Here is a 20,811-nt window from a genome sequence, read left to right as displayed (position 1 = left end):
CAAGGTGGATGAAAAGAGTTTTTTCTGGTTGTCCTCTGGTGCACGTCTGTAGCAACTTCACATGTAATGCCTTATGCACTGAGGGCAGCCCAGCGATCAGCAGCTCAGCCATCCAGTCAGCTGAATCAGAGCACTCAAAACTCTGGAGAACATTTCTCTGGTTTCTCTTCCATCCTGGTCTTGACGCATTTAATATTTTTCAGGACTTTTACCTTTTATTCACAATAAGATGTGTTTTCTGTACATGTTTTTTTCTAAATCAAGTTCTTATTTTGCACATAAGCTAATTATAGGTAAATTCACTATAGGGTGATTGTCAGCGCAGAGAGCTTTTAGCAAGCACCACTTTGCGACAAGGCCACTGTGCAGTTTGACACATTTTCGTTTCCTGCGAGGAAGGCAGAGATCGGAACGCTAATGCAAAATGCAAGTTGACGTTGTGGTTTTGCCTATGAGCAATACTCAACTCTGGTTAATTTTAGATGATGGGTGAAATTTAAATGGAGAGGAAACCATCTGCTCAGAATTGGCAAAAAAATGCTTTTAAAATCTGCTTATGGAAGGAGAAATTGGGAAAATGTATGATCTATCTAGATTTGGTAGACTATTAAAAATGGGCTAGAGGCGTGTGGGGAACCAACCATCCAAAGACACTGTCAGTACTTGAATAATCTGATTTATGTGAGAATTAGCTATATGGTCAAGGTCCTGTTGTTTTTTTTTCCCCAATAGATTTATTTATTTTTATTCTCAGGCTATAATAGGACGCATGTTCCAGGGTTGTGGCAAACATATTCCAAGTCTGCTTAAGTATTTAATCTATTTACAAAATTGGCACCTCTATAGTGAAATATATGGTCTGTAGTTAATTACTGTACTGCATCTTTTGACTGCTTAAGGGTCAGAGACATGGTCTAAAAATAAACTAAGTAGAGTGTTGAATGTGTTAGAGTCAAGCGCTTTACTTAAAGTATGTAGAAAATATGACTTTTACAATTTATTGTACTATTTAAAAAGGCGTATTGTGTATTGTCCAGTAACATAGTGCCATTTTATACCACAACCAAATAACTATGTTACCTTCAGTTGTTATAAAAAAAAAAAAAAGAGGTACCAATCAAAAACATGTTAAAGAAATTTGACTTTGCATCATACCCATATCTGGCAACATGACATTTACCTCTGTCTCTTTAAGAACCTTTTACCTCTTTGGACACGCCCCCTTCAGCTGGCTCTCCATTGATGCTGTTTCCAACCGTTCTTAGGAACGTCATCGTTTGCATGATGAGTTCTACCAGGTGTTTGCTAATTGTTACTGCCGCTAGTCTGGTGGAACCATGGACTGAAGCGTCAAGGTTGAGCTTTGGGTAAATTGCTGACATATTGTATGAGCAGTCGTTTAGTCACCCCTGAATGGTTGCCAGGGGAAATTCAAGGATTCCTGAAACATGCACGAAAGAGTGAAAGCAACACTCCAGGTATGTGTTTGATGAGGGAAAGAGATCACTAAGATATCAAGCTCAAAAAAAGTCGATTTTTGCATAATACCTCCCACCCACGAAAGATTTATGCATCTTCTGATCAAAGCTGTTTAGCGGAATTGGCACCACAATGCCAAAAGCAATCAGTGGGAGCCGAGACAGCTGGTGGTTCTGATAATACAATTGCCTTTTTTCTCATCAGGTTGTTGTAAGCTCTCACGCTGTGCATTTAGCCATTCCTCTGTGTGTTTCATATTCAATCAAAAGCGGTGCTAAAACAGTTGCCAGCTTAAATTTGATTCCCCACTAAGCGAATTGACGCCACTGCAGAGCTGTCTCGCTGAACTTCACTCCTACTGCCCACATATTTCTCACCAGTTTCACCCAGACATGCTGGATGCTGACCATTTGTCTGCATAATTACTCCCCCAAATGGTCGCACATTCATCAAGTCTCTATAGCTGGGCAACAGTGCGTCTGCGGGCCTCTTATTTTGTCCTCGTCCTTTGTGCGTGTTCAATTGTTCCGGTAAAACAACAGGAGTAAGAGTGAATTAATCCTAAATGCGGGGTGAAAATGTGTCCCTTTCTAGCCGGCACTGTCTCAGTCATGCTCTGACAAATGACATTTGTGGAAGTAGGAAAATAGAGGGCAAGCTGATTTTGTGAGCCCCCAGAATGATGACAGGAGAAAAAAGCAAAAGATGATGAATAAATGAATAATACATCTGTGCTGTCAGCCCCCTCTCCCCGCTCCGCCTCACTCTCTTCCTGTGTCATCTGGAGTTGGCCCTGCGAGGCAGTCTGATCTTAGTTAGAATTGTCAGGTATGGTGGATGGCGAAGTGACAAGTTGACACCAGTCCCTCTGTTACACACAAGGCAGGTATTTTGTTAAATAGGGTTGACAACCTTAAAAAGAAAGATTTAAATGCAAACAAGTGCCATCAGTTCTGAAGTGGAAAAAGCTCAGAACAAAGGCTGATCTAAGGGGATTTGCTTCAAAAACACATTTGTAATAATTTACACCTTCACAAGACATTTTAGACTTACCGTATTTTACAAACTATAAGTAGCATTTCTTTTTCATTTTTGCTGGCCCTGTGACTCATAATTAAATTGTGGCTTATATGTTTTTTTCTGCATTTTTTGAGTAATGCATTACATGTTAATTTGTATTAATTGATCTGACCATGTGCTGCTGCGAGGTAAAGCTGATCACGGGCTTGAAAGCTGTAAGACCAGAACAGGAGGAACAAGTCCTCGGATAGATGATTGAAGAATGTATGATGTCTGTATGATGTCTTTGCTGTCGGGTCTTCTTGATATTGCTGCTTCATGCATCGCAACAACCTCTCTATCACCCTGTATTTATACTTCATGCGTCTCCGCTCTGCTGTGCACTTCACTAGCAGAGCGGAGTTGTTCCTAACCACCCTGACTTGGAGAACAGACATTCACCTGTAACAGAGATAGCAAAGACAGGTTAAAGAGTATCTTTGACATGGGTGAAAGCACCAGGATGGGATATTAGGTTCACTGTACGTGAACACACAGGAAGTTCGAGGAAATGCACACCACAAAGCCAGTGTTGTAATAATTAAAGGTCCTATTCTACGTATGGTTTAAAGTCATACTTACATGCTTAATCTGGCAAAGACCTGACAATTTTTCATCCCTGAACACGGTCGCAGCAGTTGCCATTGTAACTGTGGCTCAGATGGAAAGCGTAGTCATCTCACCATCCGAAAGCTGTAGGCTTAATTCAGCTTCCTCACTCCACTTAACCATAAATTGCCATTGGGTGAATGTAGCTCAAATGTAAAACGCAGTAAGTGATTGGTAGAGAAGGACTGTATGAATTAAATCCGTTCAGCTATAATTCTTGCTGAATTTTTCTTGGCAAATTCATAAAGTCCATTTAATTTATTTATTTATTTTTTCTGGCACACACTTGGTTTTATAAAAGTAGTTCCTATCCTCCATAGAATTGAGGTTATAGGAACATTCGGGACTCCTAATGATAGCCTGCTTATATATTATATTCCAAAACTAGCTTTCATATGTTTGGCAACATTTCCTGTTGGGCACGCCAACTGTGTTTTATGACTTATGTCTAAGTTCCAACCATCTGACTTCAACTGTCACCCTCAGATGAAAGGAAATTGGTGGAGATGTCTTAAAAAAAATAAAAATCCAGGAATCACTGAGGCTGGAACTGATTATGAACCAAAAGGCGCTGAAACAGTTATGTTGGAAATCAGCATAGATTGAGAGGGTGCTGACCTAAACAGAAACACCTTTCCCCAAAACCGGCACCTTGTAAATTTTGCAACTTCTCACATGGACCGACTCATGCCTCCTTTTCACAAAGCCTGTGGAATAAAGACGAACTGCAGTTGGATGGTTGAAACTTGGTCACAACTGATGTCTCTAACAGGATAATGATCCCACTACACACATCATAACACATCATAAGTTGGCAAACATGAAGCTGTAGAATTACCCCGAACTCAACCCTGTGGATAAAACTTTGGCCTGTGCCAGGAAATTAACAGATTTAAATGAGCTTTTCATATTCTGATAATGAGTAATGGTAAAATATCCAGTTGGAATTAAAACCCACTTCAAAATAAGTATGGTTTTTCTGCAAAGTGGCCACAATAGTGGGGGTTTTATGTGTATTTTTAGGAAAATAATATTGACCGTGTTTTCAATTTAAAGCATTCAGGAAATTCAAACATTACACCCACGTTTTCTTTTCCAGAATAATTGAAAGTATATGCTTTATAATTATACCTCCCTCATGTCCTACTAGCTGAAATGCATAATTGACTGAATGAATGTATGTAAACCTCCGACAGGTTCTGCATATTATCACTGATAGAATCGAAAGCACAGCGATAGTCATCTAAGGCATATACACCATTCGTTATCAATTATTTTGTCTCTGAGTGAATGGCAACATCATTTCTTTATGCAGAAAGTACAGTTCTCCTTCCCTCACTACCTCCTTTTTTTTAAACTCCCTTCTGATTTTATATTAATTAAGATCCAGACAGAGATATCGAAGGTCTTAAAGGGAGTTCTCTGAAGCGGGTTGGGTTCTGTCACGCTCCAGACATACACGTTTAGAGGGTGGAGGTGGTGGTGGGGGGTGAGTTGGGGTGGGGTGGATGGATGGGAATTGAGTGGCCCTGACCCTGGAGCTCTCTCACCTCACTGGGGTAGCTCACGGCCTCCTCTTCTCTAATTATTCCAAACCTAGGCAGAGGTGGAGGTGTCCTTCATTAAAAAGAGTCATTGAAATGAAAGATTAAACAGTGTGTATACATATAAATGCAAGCGTGAGCATCGAATGCCGATATTCATTATCTGATGGTGACTGGGCTGAGGTTTGTGGTTGTGTAAATATTAATAGGTCAGTTTTATTCCTCGGTCGTATCGCAGGAGAGGCCCTAGTCACGGCTGCGAAACGTGATGTACATGATGAAAATTTAAAGATGTTTATCCTGCAATCAAGTAAACTGCGTTAACTTCATGTTTAATCTGCCTCTCTGTTTCTTCCCTTTTTGTCCCGATGGTCCACAGCTCTCTGAGTCCAGACGCAGAACCCGATGTTTCCTTCCAGAGGGAGGGCTTCGCCCGCCAGAGTATGTCAGAGAAGCGCACCAAGCAGTACGACAGCCCGGCTCATCTGGACATCATCAAGAACCGCAAGTCCAAAAGCATGGATCTTGGTAAGATTTAAGGCACCGCCAACATCGCTTACAGCTTTAGCTTGACTGATGCAACACATTTTACCTTAACATTCTCAGTGGGCTTTAATAGTTTTACTTCTAATAGAATAGAACAGTAACGTAAAGTATTGTCCCGCATTAGATTCTCACTTATGTGAAAAACCAAAAATATAATGTTCAGTGAGGGCAAAATTACAACGCAAGATAAAACAATACTGTATAGTTATAAAAATAGCATACAGAATTTCAAAGAAATGTGCAGTTAATTAGAATAATAATAATAAAAAAAAAAATATATATATATATATATATATATATATATATATATACGGTATGTTTTAGTGTTAAGTGCTTTTGAGTACACAGACTTGATGGAGCAGCATCAGTAGGCCGTTTTCCTTAAAAAAAATACACAGACTATTTATAAATAATGGAAAAAATGCCAATAGGAATGGGCAATCAACGATACGAATAGTCTTGGGGTTTGGATGTTGTCATTGTTGTTATTGATGCTTGAGTTTCTTGGGAGCTGTGATGGTTATAACATTTTAACAGCATCATGAAGGAAGTATATGTGATAACACTCCTTTGTGCACCGAGGATTCAACAATTGAAATGGCTCCATAAAAACAATACAATCAGCTTTGCAAGACAGCTGTTGTTTCTTCTGGCTTTCTCTTTAAACCTTAATCATGTTGAGTAGTTAAATATCTCATCTCTATTCTTGTTGCAACTGCTTCCAGATCGAAGAGTGTTGATGGTAGCTTAGCCTGGTAGCTAATATGTACCTGACATTAACCAAAGGTTGGATGTATTTTTAATTTTCCAACAAGGCAATCTTGTTAACCTAAGAATCTGACATTTTTAGCTGCCATGATTTATTCATCTTCATGTTTTCTAAGTCATAATTCTTTATTTAGAGCCCTATACTGAAAAATTGACACACTGGAGCCTCCTTAAGAGACACGCTTTTATTGAGAGCAGTCTTTGCTTAAAACAAAGGATTTATGTCAAACTGCTGTTTCATGCGTTTAGAATTTATTTAAATCTTAATGTAATGTTAGGTGAACTTTCACTAAGAAGACGGTAATTGCACAGAACTTTTCCCTGCGGATTCTCTCGGATTCGTGTGTAATAACAACATCAGTCAGCAGTCTGCAGGTTTCTCCATCAAGTTCAGGGACCGGGTTTCCAACATAAAGCTGCTTAGGAAGATGTTAATAAGAGGTCAGTGGGTTGGTTTCACTCGGAGCATTAAATTGGTTTCCATTATGCGCTTTGTGTGTTGAAAATGTAATTGACTGTCGCTCCTGAGAACAGGAAGAGAGCAGAAAGGACAGGATGCTGAGATAACTCACCGTAATGACGCTGTTTGTCTTCAGAGCAAATGCATATTTTATCAACACATTTAATCAAAAAAAAAGATCCATAATTGTACCAAACTGGAGCCGCCATTTATTCGTCAATTTGATTAGCCGAAGCTGGCAGGGTGTCTTTCTTCTGAAACTGGGTCATCTGCTCACACTGTGGTTCCTGTCTCATCTTATAACCAATCTTATTGATCTACAGTTGTTGAATTATTATTATACGGGTGTGTCAGCAGAAGAAACTCTAAGCAGCACTCCTCTGTTCTCTGTCGTGTTTTGACAGCTGCTCTGCTATTCATTTAAATATAATAAAACTTTTTTTTTTCTTGAAAGAAAAAAGCAAGAGTATTCTTACCACTTGAAGTATTTTACTGCAAATGTGACAAAGCAGCAAATAATTGTAATTTAAAACATATCGGTATTAACGCCAGGAAGTCTTTAGCGTGCAACACGCATAACATCTGGTTTATTTGTGTTTTTTTCGGTGAAGGTGCTTCACGTTCTTAATTTATTGTTGTCGTCCCTTGTCAGGCTTGCATAGCTTGAGGCTTTCGTTCTATCTCTCAAACTTAGACTTCAGTTTACCATAACCTGCTTTTAAATTCAGATGAGACTAAAAAAACAGTGTGTTGCAGTCACATTTTGAATTTCTGAAATATTTTATTGCTCTTGAATAAGTATCAACTTTTACCTTAACAGTCCTCGGTTTAGAAGTTTAGAGTTGCTTTGGAACCATAACTATTGGATCACTGACCAAAACATCCGATGTCTAGTGATGATTTCTCAGTTAATGACTGTATGTTGTTTTTATGACTTTTTATTTTTATTCAGTTATTTTTTATGATGTAAAGCACTTTGAACTGTCTTCCTGCTAAAATTTGCTACACAAAACAACTTGATTGATTTGTTAACTTATTAAAGCAGGAAAAATTATTGAAAGGATAGTCATTGTCTAAAAGTGTATTAATAATGTACTGACCTTTGTATATGTGCAACATGATAGAGATGTATACCTTACATTAAATAAATTCAATTAAAAACATCCTAACTTAAATAAGAAGCACAAAATGTGCACCAAATCAATTAAAATACATAAAACAACAATGAAATTAAAAAATGCAAAAGAGATTCAAATATTGCAAAGGTCAGTTTTGACCTTATAAGTTTGAAGTAGACACTGTATTTACAAAGTTTAGCTGGTAAAAGTAAAACTAGGTGAAGAAAGGTTTTTCTGATGCTTTATTGTAATAAAAAGGTGATTCTGAAAGTTTTTGTTGGGGTGGAGGTGAATTATATTGCCTGGCACACCTTTCATATGTTTATGTAAAAACAAAAAACAAAACCATATATTTCCTTCATTTTACTTCATTTGCTGTTAAACTATCACATACAACCATAATAAAAAAAACTGCTCTACCTCACTGTAGCTTAGCTAAATATGAAAAAGTTCAATGTGTATGAATACTTTTGGAGCTACTGTAGATCTTTTAGATTTTTCTCTGATTTTGTTCAGATTCACTGCAAGTCCTACGGTTTAAAGTACTCCTCATATATTAAATCCACAACTTTCAATTTTTTCCCCATTTTGTTTTCCCCTCCCTTCACTTTCACCACGTTTGAAGTCTCCATACTCAATTCAGCATACAAATCACATGACTTTGAGGCCTGCCTTTATAGAAATATGTTAAATTTGTCAGACTCCCTGCTGCTTTATATCTGTCAAGACTAAGCGTAGAAGGGGGAAAAAAAGAAAGAAAGAAAGAAAGACGTGAGATGGGCCGTCTTCCAATATTATTACATTATCTCATCGCAGGCACTTGTAAGCTTCATGACGGACAGGTTTTTACATCGGGTGTACGATCTTTTCTATTTGGATAATTGAATCCATCCTTCACATTCTGACTCGGCTTTCGTTTGCTTTGCTTGTTCTTGGTAACGTGGCATCAAGTGCACTAACTAATAAGGCGGTGGGTTGTTAAGCACAAACCGATGAGATTAACTGCAACACAGGGATCACTGGGAGCGAGCAGCGAACGCTTGATACACCGTCATCATTATTTCAGACAATCGTTCCGGTGGGTCTGTAGGTCAAGAAGAGAATGGTGAAAAACAGGCTTATTCTGTTTTTTTCATAACCAGATCAGAAATAGCTATTTATTGGATGTGGGATCATGGCCCCTTTACACTCTCACAGCAAAGAGTGTTGATGTAATTGCTGTATAGTCAAATGAGTTTTTTTTTTCTTTTCATATCGCTGAGAGGGACTTTTGTGGTATTGAGTACGGAACGGGCAACCGATGCCAGCGCTATTGTGCTCATTCTGGGTGTAAATTAAAGAAAACACTTAATGCTCATAGAAGTATGGAAGGCCAAAGAGAGCCAGGCAGTGGAGAGGCTTTTTCAGCAAGTAGATATTCTTAGCCGGTTGGCCTCTTCAGCTCTTGCAATTGATCCCCCATAATCAGACTCTTTATACTTCAGAATTTAACGCATTACATTAACACAGACGGCCCGAGAGTTTTAAACACATGGATATTTGGAATGATAAGTTGGTTTTAATGGTGGAGTTCATCATGACACCTACAAAAACATATTCTTAGCTCTGTCCATCTGTCTGTTTAACCTTCTGTCCAATTCTCTTCAGTGCATTCTGGGGATCCCTAGGCCCTCCTGGGCCAGAAAGTATATATTATACCTTCGCCTTTAACCTTTGTTTAACCAGGATAAAACTCCTTGAGATCAAAGATCTCTTTTACACGAGTGTCATGACAACAGTAAAACAGTTGGTTACAAAAAACACAATCCACCTCCAGAGATTTCATGAGACTTCTGCCAATGGGACCTGCCTTGGAAAAAATCCAGACCAATACATACAGTAGACTTTCTCAGAGGAGGAAACGAGTGTTATCCCTTAATAGTTGGTACACACTCTCCAGTTCCCTCTTGAGTCCAAAATTAGGACTACTACCTGTGTTTGCATCTCCAAAGATGATGTCCCAGCCCTTATATCCCTGTCACACAATGTGGGCATTCCTTTCTTGCCTCGCTATCAATTTCAAATTGAATCATTCACATCTTGATCACTAGATTAGTCAGGTTGCCATGGATTGTTTTTCATCTAACGTGCCACTTCTCTAGAATTGTTGGTAGACTCAAATTACCTTATTTTTGATGCCAGTTGGAAGTAAAAATAAATGTTCAACCTTCATTCTGGTTAGGCTGAGTAGCAAATACCTGACCTTCCGGGCATACTCTGTGCATTTGAACTTCCTTCCTTGATAGTCGGCCAATCATTCAGAAACTAACCTTTTTCTGATGCAGTTTAGCACTAAATTCCACACCCTTGATTCCAATACACATGTCCTGTTTAGAATAGGAGTGCATCAAAAGTGACACACATATTTCACAGATGCGACAAGCTACTGAAGTGTACACTGCAAATTTCTCTGCCTCTTTAATTCATATATCAGGCATAAGTTCAGGTAGTAATGGCAAATGTTGTGTGGCTTGTACAAGCCTGCAGAGGACATCCTCCATCAGGTTAATGATCCACCACTAGGATAGACCTAATAGCATATCTGACCCAAAGACACCTTATTTCCATCAGGATACAAGTGTATGGCCTTTATACTACCACCTTAGAAGCTATTTTTACCCTAATTGCCCTTTTAACGCCCAGCGTAAAGCGCTAACTCTCTGAATAAATTATGTGTAATGGAGAACCTGTCTGTACACAGATCTGTGAATGCAAAGATCTGTGGTGAATAATGGTTGGTAAGCATAGTTTCAGCCACTCTAATCATACCACAGGCTTCTGTCACTGTAATAACTGCTTCTTATTTATTCATAGAGTTTGCCACATCTCCTTGATAGTCCTTAATAGCAATAGGTTGTCTCCGATTAGCTGTCCTTGGCCTTAATCATGGTAAAGAGCTCACCGCGTTGGCCAGTTTTGTTTGCAGCCGTGATGAGTTTCAAGGTGTACTTCCTCTCAGTTTAATTTGATTGTCTTCTTTTCTTATTCTGATCATTTTAATTTCTCCCCCAGACGTGTTGGGAGTGGCAAAACCCGTGTCTGTATGCAAATGGGGGAATTTGTATTTTCTTCCCTCTGAATACGAAGGCGATGAGCAGCGGAGCACTGGGGCTCCCGTTGTGTGATAGGAATCACATAATAGACCAGTATACAGAGAACTGTCCGTCAAAGTCTCCCAGGAGAGACCAGGGCCCCGAAACAAAGGCAGGTTGGAGGTATTTGGGTCTGTGTGCAATCTCTCTCTCTCTCTCTCTCTCGCTCTTTCTCTCTCTGTCTCTCTTTCCTTTTGCTTCGCTCATCCATTCTCTTTGGGTCTTTCCTTTTGCTTCGCTCATCCATTCTCTTTGGGTCTTTGCTCCCTCAGTCATCTAGAGCGTTGACTAGAAACAATGATGAGTAGGATTGTAGGGCAGAATACCAAGCAGAAGGATAATTCCCTGTACAAGTACAGCAGATGTCATTTAGGTTTCTTTGAACAGGTACTGAGTGAACTCTGTGGAATTCACAATAGGCATCTTTTTAAAAAAAAATATGTGGTTTTAACATTTCAAAGTAATTTGTGTTTGAACCATTAAGCAGGTACATTTTGTATGGCTGTGGTTTTGCTTTATTCTCTCTTTTTTTTTTAATTAAATTGAAAGTTTTTAACCCGTCCTTCATACAATGACATTACACAGTCTGCGAGTTAGAGATAATTCATTTTTCTCTGTTAGTGCTGTAAATCTGTTTATTCTCTGTTGGCATTCATATTTGCCATAACTGCAGTCAAATAAAAACTGCGTCCTTCCAAAAAAAAAACACTGACTTTTAGGATGAAGCAGCAGTAATCCTGATCTACTGAGCATTTTGTCAATAAAGGTGTATGTAGGACATCTCCCAACCTAAACAGATGCAGTAGTACAGTGTTGTGCTTTGTTATATGAACTGTCACTTTTGGCATCAATTGCATGGTCTAATTAACATTGTCTACAAAGGGGGAAAGGTTATGTTAATGATGTACAGTATTACAATGTTTACTCCTGTGACTGACAGCTGACCTTTGAGCCTATTAGATTTGTTTGCCACTTAAATCCATACCTGTCTGGCACTCAGGACAGTGAAGCACTCAGTGAGGACCTGTGTGTTAGTTGCTAACAAAGCAGAGAAGGACTCTGCCTTATGTGCAAGGATTTGCCAAGATAGTTTAGAATGTAAGTATAAAATATAACAAGATGATTATAGCCTCACGAAATACACGAGATTGAAGTTTTCCACATTTTTTATCACGCAAAACTGCAACCCAAAAATATCTGTGTAATTTTTGACCAATAACAAACACAAGTGCAGAGGTAATTGTGAAAGGGGAAAATTTTTATTTTTTTTCAAATACCTCAAATTCAGTGCAACCAACTGCTTTTAGTAGTAATCTAATTAGTAAATATAACCATCATTTGTTTAGTTTAGTCTAAGTTTATCCAGGGTTTGTTAGGGAAGATTAAACAGCATCTTGAGGGAAACTCAACAGACAGATCAAGGGCGAAAGTTGAGTTTTAAGTAGGATGAAGTTATAAAAACAATGGATTTTAATTAGCTACATTACTCAGTTACTTTTACTCGAGTACTCTTTTGGGGTAAGAAAAAAAGTACTTTTATGGGTAGCTTTCCTTTGTCGTACTTTAGCATCCCTACAAACCAATGCCCTGATATCACTAGCTTAATTTATTAATTTAGTCTTTAAAGCTGCAGTATGTAACTTTTATAAACCATGCACCCATGACCGCAGATGAACAGTTTTCCTGTAACGGAAAGTTGTTTTCCTGCCATTGGCACATTTACCAGTGACTACATGAGATTGATTGACAGCGTTAAGACCCTCCTCCTGGCTGTGATTGGTTGTTTTTGTTCGGGAGCGGTGCATTTCTTCAGACTGCAATGCTAGGTCAAGAATAAGGTGGAGGAGATTGATCTTTTCTCTTCACACATTGTCTGTCTCATAACATACATACATACATACATACATACATACATACATACATACATACATACATACATACATACATACATACATACATACATACATACATACATACATACATACATACATACATACATACATACAGTTTTAACAAATATGCAAAAAGCATATTATTTATATAAATTGCATACTGTGAATTTAACAAAGAAGTTGTTGTGAAAGCTGCTCAGTCCAAATCAGCTAATCTTTAATTTCCACAAGCGCCACTGAAAGCAGGAGTCAAACATAATGTTTAGAGCAGCATATATCAACACCATATGGTCATATTAAAACCATTCAGTGAAGAGGAATGAGCCAAAGTCTTTGACTGTGCAAACCTGGCAGTGACATACCCTGCAAATTCTTTCAGCTGGAATTGCGGGTTTTTTTATGTTTAGAGGGCGGCTTTCCTGAGCAACAAATAGTTTTCTTTCATTTAGGGTGTTTGTTTTGTTTGCCAAGAGGTCCATGTGATCACCGGCAGTGGTCGAACACGCCTCATTTAGGCTGCTTTAAACGTGACATGGATCCTGTTCATATCAGTTAAATGTAACTGCTCCTTTGGGGTTCCGAAAATTGTTTGCATGTGTGTGACAGAAACTAAATCACATAGTGCTATTTGCTGCTGAAAACCCAAAAACCTTCATAATCTAAAGGGAATTTTAACGCCACACTTTCTTTATATGCCACGGCCTCTGAATCAATAAGTCTAACAAGTGTTACTATTATTATTGAAAGTACTTTTTTTAAGCTTTACTTGTGCATGCTATTTGGACAGTAACCTGCTGCAGCCTGAGTCAAATAGGAGAAGAAGGGACTGAAAATCGAAAACAGATCTACTTGTTTACCAGCCGCTGGATAAGGAGAGAACTCGGGGTAGCTGATGGATGCTCCCTGACAAAATGAAATACCAATACCCAAGTGTAGCGCCGCTTACATAACCTAAACACACCTCTCGAAAGTATTGGTGAAAAAAAAAAAATAATTACAGCTGTCTGGAACACGGCTCGGCGGTATAAGAGGCGGAATGCTTTCTGTCGTATTGTGTTAACAATTTACAGTTCATGTTAACCGTTTATTTGCGTTGCCGTGCAAACTTTAGTAGTCACATAAATACACGGTAAAAAAAATGATCCCTTTCAAACAAACATGAGTGCCCATAACATCCCCAAAGCCTTGCTCAGACAATGCTACGGTTTATGTAAATGATTGTAATATTCTGTTAAATTGCACATCTTGTGGTAGTTTGACACTAAAAGCTAGTTAGTCAACATGAGGCTAGAGATCTATGTCCTCCACTGGTTTGTTGTCGTCGTAGCTGACAGCCATGTCTGACATTTTCAGAAGTAAAAACTCTGTTACAGCTATGAGATTCACATGTAGTCTATTATGTAGGGTGTAATGTGATTTTTTTATACCCTCCACCCCAAACTTCCTAAATCCTGAAAGGCGACAGTTTAATTGAACCAGTAAAAGTAAATACACGTGTAAAACACATTAAGGTAAGCCAAGAAATGCAAATACTAGATATAACTTGAAGTCATTATATGTTTAAATCATGCAAAGAATCATACACAATTTAGGCATTTCAGTAGTGCTACAATCGATCATTAAAAAAAAACAATCTGTGTGCCTAAAATCTGATTGGTACTTGAACTCGAGATCTATCACATGGTCTGTAACAAAATAATTTTATCCTGAACTGTAGATTGTTTGAACAGTTCTTCAATTCAAATCTTATTTATTTACTTGATTGGTGACTGTGTTGCACAGAGCAAATAAAAAAAAAAAAAGATTGGAAAATGTATTTATTTTAGTAACTCAATTCTCAAGTGAAACACATTGTAATCAGACAGACTGATTCTTTTCACGCCTTCATTTCTGCTATGATGAGTTTTCACTTACAGCCGATGAAGACATTTACACTTAAGATTAGAATATTACATTTAATTAATTAAAAGTTATTTTTAAAGATGCTTTTAATCTATAAAGCAAGTTTAATCAGGATCCATACACTAATTTATTGACTATGATTTAATATATTATTATAAGGACTTATTGATTTATTTGTTGAATTCTGACACTCGTAGCCTCAATATTAAGGCATTTTGATTGATAGACTTTCACCTTTTCTTTTTTTCGATGACATAGACTCTTTGTTGAAAATATGATGGATTTATTTAAATGACCCAGTTCCATAATTTTCACATACTAACTCCTGCTTGCGTGATATTAAAAGTTAAAAATCTCACGGCTTTTGCCACACTGTTCACTCTTTTTTGCAGGTTTTGAAGAGCGACAAATCGGCTCTTCCCCGGGTCTAAAAAAGTCCAGCTCAATGGAGAATCTCCATAAAGATGCCGCAGACGTCATGGCGGGCGACGAGCTCAACGTCCAGAGGATTCATTCACGCATCATCAGGGGGCGAGGCTGCAACGAGAGCTTCCGGGCGGCAATCGACAAGTCATATGTGAAGCCTGGTCTCATACCAAGGGAAGAAAACAGCGTGGAGACATGTGAGTATATATAGATTTACGCTTAACAATTCTATGTTTGTTCTAGTTTCTACTGCAAATATCTTATCACACTTGAAATAAGACGAAACTGACTTATAAGTAACTTTTCAGCAAGATATAGAATCTTGTTTTAAGTATCTAATTCCTTAATATTGAAGAAAAAGTACTTGTTCCATTGACTGACTATTTCACTAATAACATGGGAAAAATGTTTTGTTTCAAGTAGTAAGATATTTGCACTTGAAGCTAAACTAAAACTACTTGGTAAGACATTGTGTTTTTGCAGTGTGCTGAAATTGGTAATGTTCCGATATGTTTCGTGAAATAGCCTTTTATTTTCCTAAGCATGTTTTTTGTTGTACAAAAGTCTTTATATCTGCAAGTTTCCCCAAAATGAAAATAATCAAATAGTCACCACACAGCCAGCCTGGCCACCACCTTCCTGTGCAAATTCAATCGATTCTCATCTCGCTTCTCCCATTGACTTGGATTATCTTAACGATTGTGTCGATTTTCTGCACTGTTTTAGTTGTAGTCTGCCTGTAGTTTTAGCAATGGTAGCAGAGGAAGTAAACAAAAACGTTAAGTCTGTGCTGGTCACGCTTCCAGATATTGAATTAGCATTAACAACCGGGTCGCTTGGATCAGCATATCTCTCTATGTGGTGGAGGATGGGTGTGTACAACGCAGGCAACTTCCAGGAAGATTCATAGCGTTAAACCGGCGCATTACATACATCACATTAGTGATAGGATAAAATTTTAACTGTTCTTCCTTGAAACAATGTCAATAGTCCAGACCCTGTGTACAAAGCAAAGCATTGATTGATTGATTGATTGATTGATTGATTGATTGATTGATTGATTGATTGATTGATTGACTTTCTCCACACTAACCATAGCACCTGCCTGAATTGGTGGTTGGTAGCGCATAACTATTTGAAACAATACCAGATTTTCTCATTTGTTGGGCTGGTGTTTGTTCCACTTGTTTTCTTGCGTTTTCAGAAATAGGCCACCACAAAGGCCATTTATGGTGAAAACCGAGTATTGTGCATAACCTTTAACACATAACCTCCACAGTGACACATGGTGGATTGAGCAAAGCCTCTTTTAAAGGGAGTTTGTTGCACTTTTTTATTTTATTTTGGGGTGTTAGACTGAAGAAGTTAAACATGTATGTCAACACTTTTCAGTTTTTTTGTTGGAAAATCACAACAAATCCCCAAAATGCTGCATTATGTTGGTCTGCCTCGTAAAATCCCATTCGAACACAGTGAAGTGTGTGATAAAACGCTAAAAAGTTCAAGGGGTGTGAATATTTCTGCACGTGACTGTAGTTGTCAGGCGATGACAGCACACGGAGAGACAGCCGTGTTACAGTTTCCGACAGGTAATAACACTGCAACACCACAAGAGTAATCACTCGATATAAATTTCCTTTCACCATTAAAGGATTCCATTAAAAGAGCTGGGGGACATTTGAAAAAGAAGGAATTATTTGCCTGAAACGCTTTGTTCTCATAAGCTCTGTCGGCAAGCCACTAAATACAGTCTTATCTCTGCAAAGAAAAATGGGGAAAGCAACCGATTTCCCCTGCTGCAGTATATTGCATTCTCCCCATGATATTCAAATAACTCTGTTTTTCAATTTAGATAAAAGCAGCCAGCCTGCGCTCGTCACTGAGGTTAATAGTCAGAGTTGACAGATAAGCCGCTGCCTTCCACATGCTCCCAGACTTTTATTTACATAAAATAAGAACGCAGGGATGGGTGTGAGGTGTTAAAAGAAAATGTGTCCCCACAAGATATTCTGCTGGACAAACACAAAAAAAAACCCCAACAAAAAACAAAATGCACTTCCTCTTGTGCCGCTTTTGTGTTGGACTGTTTTGAAGGAGTAAGATGGAGACAGTAAAAACATCTCTCACGTTTTTTTATGTGTTTGGTGGGGGGGAAGAAAAATGACTTGCAATTTTCTTTGTCTTTCATAACCTTCGCTGACAGGCCGTCTTAAAGGTCTATGAATATTAAGGAAGAAAAGTTTAATGGTTGATTTCAGGGAAGTGACAAAATGTTCCAGGCAATTGTCGCCTGCCGCAAATTATCTTTGAGTTTCCTGACACTTTCATCAAGGCTTCTGCTATTATTTGAGACTGTCGAGCTTTTTCTTCTTTTTGAGACCCATCAAATCAGTCCACCCCGATGTCTGATGGTAAAGGCTTTTTTCTGCTTTTTAAAAGGATATAGCTCCTCCCCCTCTCCTCTCATTTAATATCATGTTTAATAGTGAATGATAAACGTGTTTGTATATTGAATTCAAATCAGCTTGAACATGAACAAAAACCTGCAGAAGCAGGCAAACCCGTAGATGCGTATTCATCTGCTGCCCTCTGGGAAGTTCTGGATTAAAATATTTAGAATGTTATCTGCAGCTCAGCATCATTAAGCAGTGGTAGGAACATTAGCACTACCGCTAATCTCATTCATTTAACTAGCCAAATACAGCTCACAGCTGCTACTCAGCGCCATTGTTCTTAAGTGGATGATAAGCAGGCAGCAGACAGAGGGATCAAGCAGATCCCTATCCAGAAACCGCGCACAAATGTGCGCAGGTGCCCCGGTTCATGTCAGGTAATCACACCAGCCCTGTTCAATCTGCTTAAATCCAACTCCCAATTCATTTGCAAAGAAAGTGCGGTTCGTTCGGGGAGGTGTGAATGCGCAGTTGAACTCTGACGCGGATCAAAAAAGCAAAATCTGGCCTCAAATTGAATTCCAACCGGAGACCGCTCCAAAAAGAGGAAGCAAACTACAGCGCAAGGCATTCTGGGTAATGTTGGGATTCTGTGTGTTCCTCTATCTGTTTTATCTACTTGCATGCTTCTGTATACACACACATGCACACACATATGCGCAACCTCTGGAACGCCCTCTTTAGGACCTAGTTTACATAGAGGCCAACTAAAGGAATCAGAAACTGTTGCTAGGTGTCATTTTTGATGTTTTTTTCCCATAAGAAAAACATGACAATGGATCAGCGCTTCATTTTAGTCTTAATTAATGGAATTCATGAATCCAACTCATTGACTCTTCTTGTACCTCACACATCATGAACCCAGCTGGAGGAAGGATCATCTCCAACAGTAAACACAACCAAAACAAACTACCGTATCTAGTGCTAGTATGAGAAATGACGCATGGTCTTTCTGATGTATTAAAAAACCTACTGCTAGCGAGCGGTAGCTTGCAGCTACTTAGCTAGCTAGCTAGTTTTTTTTTGTATCTATCGTGGGTAAGTGGAAAGTGGAAATTTATCTGCAGTTTGCTGGATGACTTGTCTTTGCCACTGACTAACTTCCTTTGCCAACTCACAATGCTAAATGCATTCTGGGCAAAACAATTGGGCACTGCTACTATATAAAATGCTTGATTTTCTTAAATTTAATTTGTAATGGTCTTAAAACGTCTTAGATTTAAGTTGGTGAAACCTGCACAAACCCTGATTAATTTACTTGAACACCACATGCTCAACCAATCTCAGATCAACACTCTTTCTCATAATCAAGTAGGCCATAACATCATCATAGCATTGCAGTTCTGTATTACAAATTTTTTTTTTTATTATCGTAGCAGGCAATTGTCATTGAAGCTGTTGGGGGGGCTGGGGGGCACACACACACACGCACACACACACACACACACACACACACACACACACACACACACACACACACACACACACACACAGGAAGTAGCTCATCCTGTTTCTATTAAAACTAATCATCACTTTTTGAATCAAATTGTGGAAACGAACTGACTTTTCCATGACATTGTAATGTGGTGCGGAGGCACCTGTGCAAACAGAGGCGAGAGGCCGTGTGCAGAGAACAGCTGCATAATCGAGCAGATTTAAGACACTAATCTCCTTTGTGTTCTTGCCGTTCGGTGCTCTGTGTTCACATTCCGTTTCGGTGATTTCCTTTGAGGTGGCAGCTGAAACAAAAGGCTGATAGCTGCACAGATCACAAGAAGAAAGCCAAACCCGATCATCCTTCAAATCTGATTCCAGCATACTCTCCCCTTCCTTAGGCTGCTAAATATCTTTGTCTCGCCTCCCTCTTCTTTCCACAAGATAAGCACTTTTCTCTCGCTCTTTCTGTCTATATATATATCAGAGGCAGAAGTTGAACAATGACATGCATGACTGTAATATATTGTAATCTAAGGGACATCTACTTCATACCTCAGAGCGCAGACAGGAGCCGTGCCAAGCTCGGCGCACATCGTATTTGCAATTATGATCCCCAGAAGCCTTCCTCACGATTATTTAAATGCATAATTAGTGACGGATTAATTACATTTTCTACATTGATTCTGATTAGATGTGATGAAAACTTTGGGTTTAATCAACCTTGCAGCACCTAAGGAGTTCGGTTTGAGTTTGACGTCGGGTTTAAAATTAGTTCAGACGTAATTAAAAATCTGATTCGCATGACTATCATTACTGCTTACGCTTGCGTGAAGGCGGATCTTTTTTTTTTATGTGTAAAATGCAGCAGAAGAAGAGTTTTTTTTTTCTTTTCTTTCTGTGATCCATGTGAAATACACACAACTGAAATAACTTGAGGGTCTGAGCTAAGTGAAAATCTGTTCCAGTGCACACTACTCTCAGTGGGTGTGCAATGTAAATATATTCTGCTCTAATGAGGCGAATGAATTCAGTGTGTTTTGTTCAGAGCTACTATACCTTTTGGGACACTTTTTTTTCTTTTTCTTTCATGGCTCCTCTGATGTTGCTAAAAGAAAGAAGTTATGCACTGCAACTGATAAAAGAAAACTGGCGCTGTCTGCTGATTTCAAATACAGCTTCATTGATCTGTATGGAGTCGGCTGAAAGTTAAAGTTCATTTAGTTGCGCTTTATTTTCTAAGCTGCCTTGGCTTCTGTAAAAGTTCCTCACAATGTGGAAGTGCTGTGATAAAATATTTCCTCCTTAAGGATTCTTCTTTTGCTCTTTGTGCCTTAAATGTTGCAGATCAACAAACATTACGAGACAAAAACAAGATGAACTGCTATGAACTGCTTTTTTTAAATTCGTGTATAAAGGGAAAATCCATCCAAACCAGCTTGGCTCTATGTGAAAAAGTAATCCTCTAATGTCTTGGTCACTTTAATTTACCACAATGTCTGGAATAACGAGTAGAGGGATTTTGGCCCGTTCTTCTGGAGAATTGTTTTAACTGGAGCAGGGCCATGTAGAGACCACTAAAGGGGCAGGTGCTCAACAAAAAAAGGGCACATCTTACCACATTCAAGGACAGAATATTAACAAAGCCTCTCAGCTTTCAGAGTTTAATAAACAATGATGAATTACAAAATTGTGAGATATACAATCAAAGCTAAGGAAAATCTCCATATAGAGCATACAACTATGCCTATGTAAGATATTTTATTAGTCATTTCTTTCTGCAGGTCTAATTTGTCATAGGAAAGTATTGCAATATTCAAACCCGCAATTTAGCAAGATATGTAAATCAGAGCTAGACCAGCAGACATATTTTGTCTTTACACAATTACACTATTAAAAATATAAACAAGGACACAATGCAACCTTTTAGTGGACTGTAATCTATAAAACAGAGCTGCCTGTCTGCTACACTTGCAGTGGAGATGAAGAT

The 20,811-nt window shown here is 38.6% G+C and overlaps 1 protein-coding gene across 2 annotated transcripts in view; it reads left to right on the top strand.

Annotated features, from left to right (window-relative positions):
- Positions 1–20,811, top strand: part of LOC103482325 (partitioning defective 3 homolog) — a 388,210-nt gene that overhangs the window by 229,639 nt on the left and 137,760 nt on the right. For both annotated transcript variants that reach the window (XM_081602034.1, XM_008438421.3), the window contains 2 exons: positions 5,071–5,219; positions 14,901–15,131. In XM_081602034.1, coding sequence (XP_081458160.1) covers positions 5,071–5,219; positions 14,901–15,131 — 380 coding nt within the window. The remainder of the gene's footprint in view (positions 1–5,070; positions 5,220–14,900; positions 15,132–20,811) is intronic.

This window comes from Poecilia reticulata, chromosome 20, assembly GCF_904066995.2.
Source record: "Poecilia reticulata chromosome 20, P_reticulata-male-v2, whole genome shotgun sequence".
NCBI classification, from domain to species: Eukaryota; Metazoa; Chordata; class Actinopteri; order Cyprinodontiformes; family Poeciliidae; genus Poecilia; species Poecilia reticulata.
This window is presented reverse-complemented; position numbering and strand designations above follow the sequence as displayed.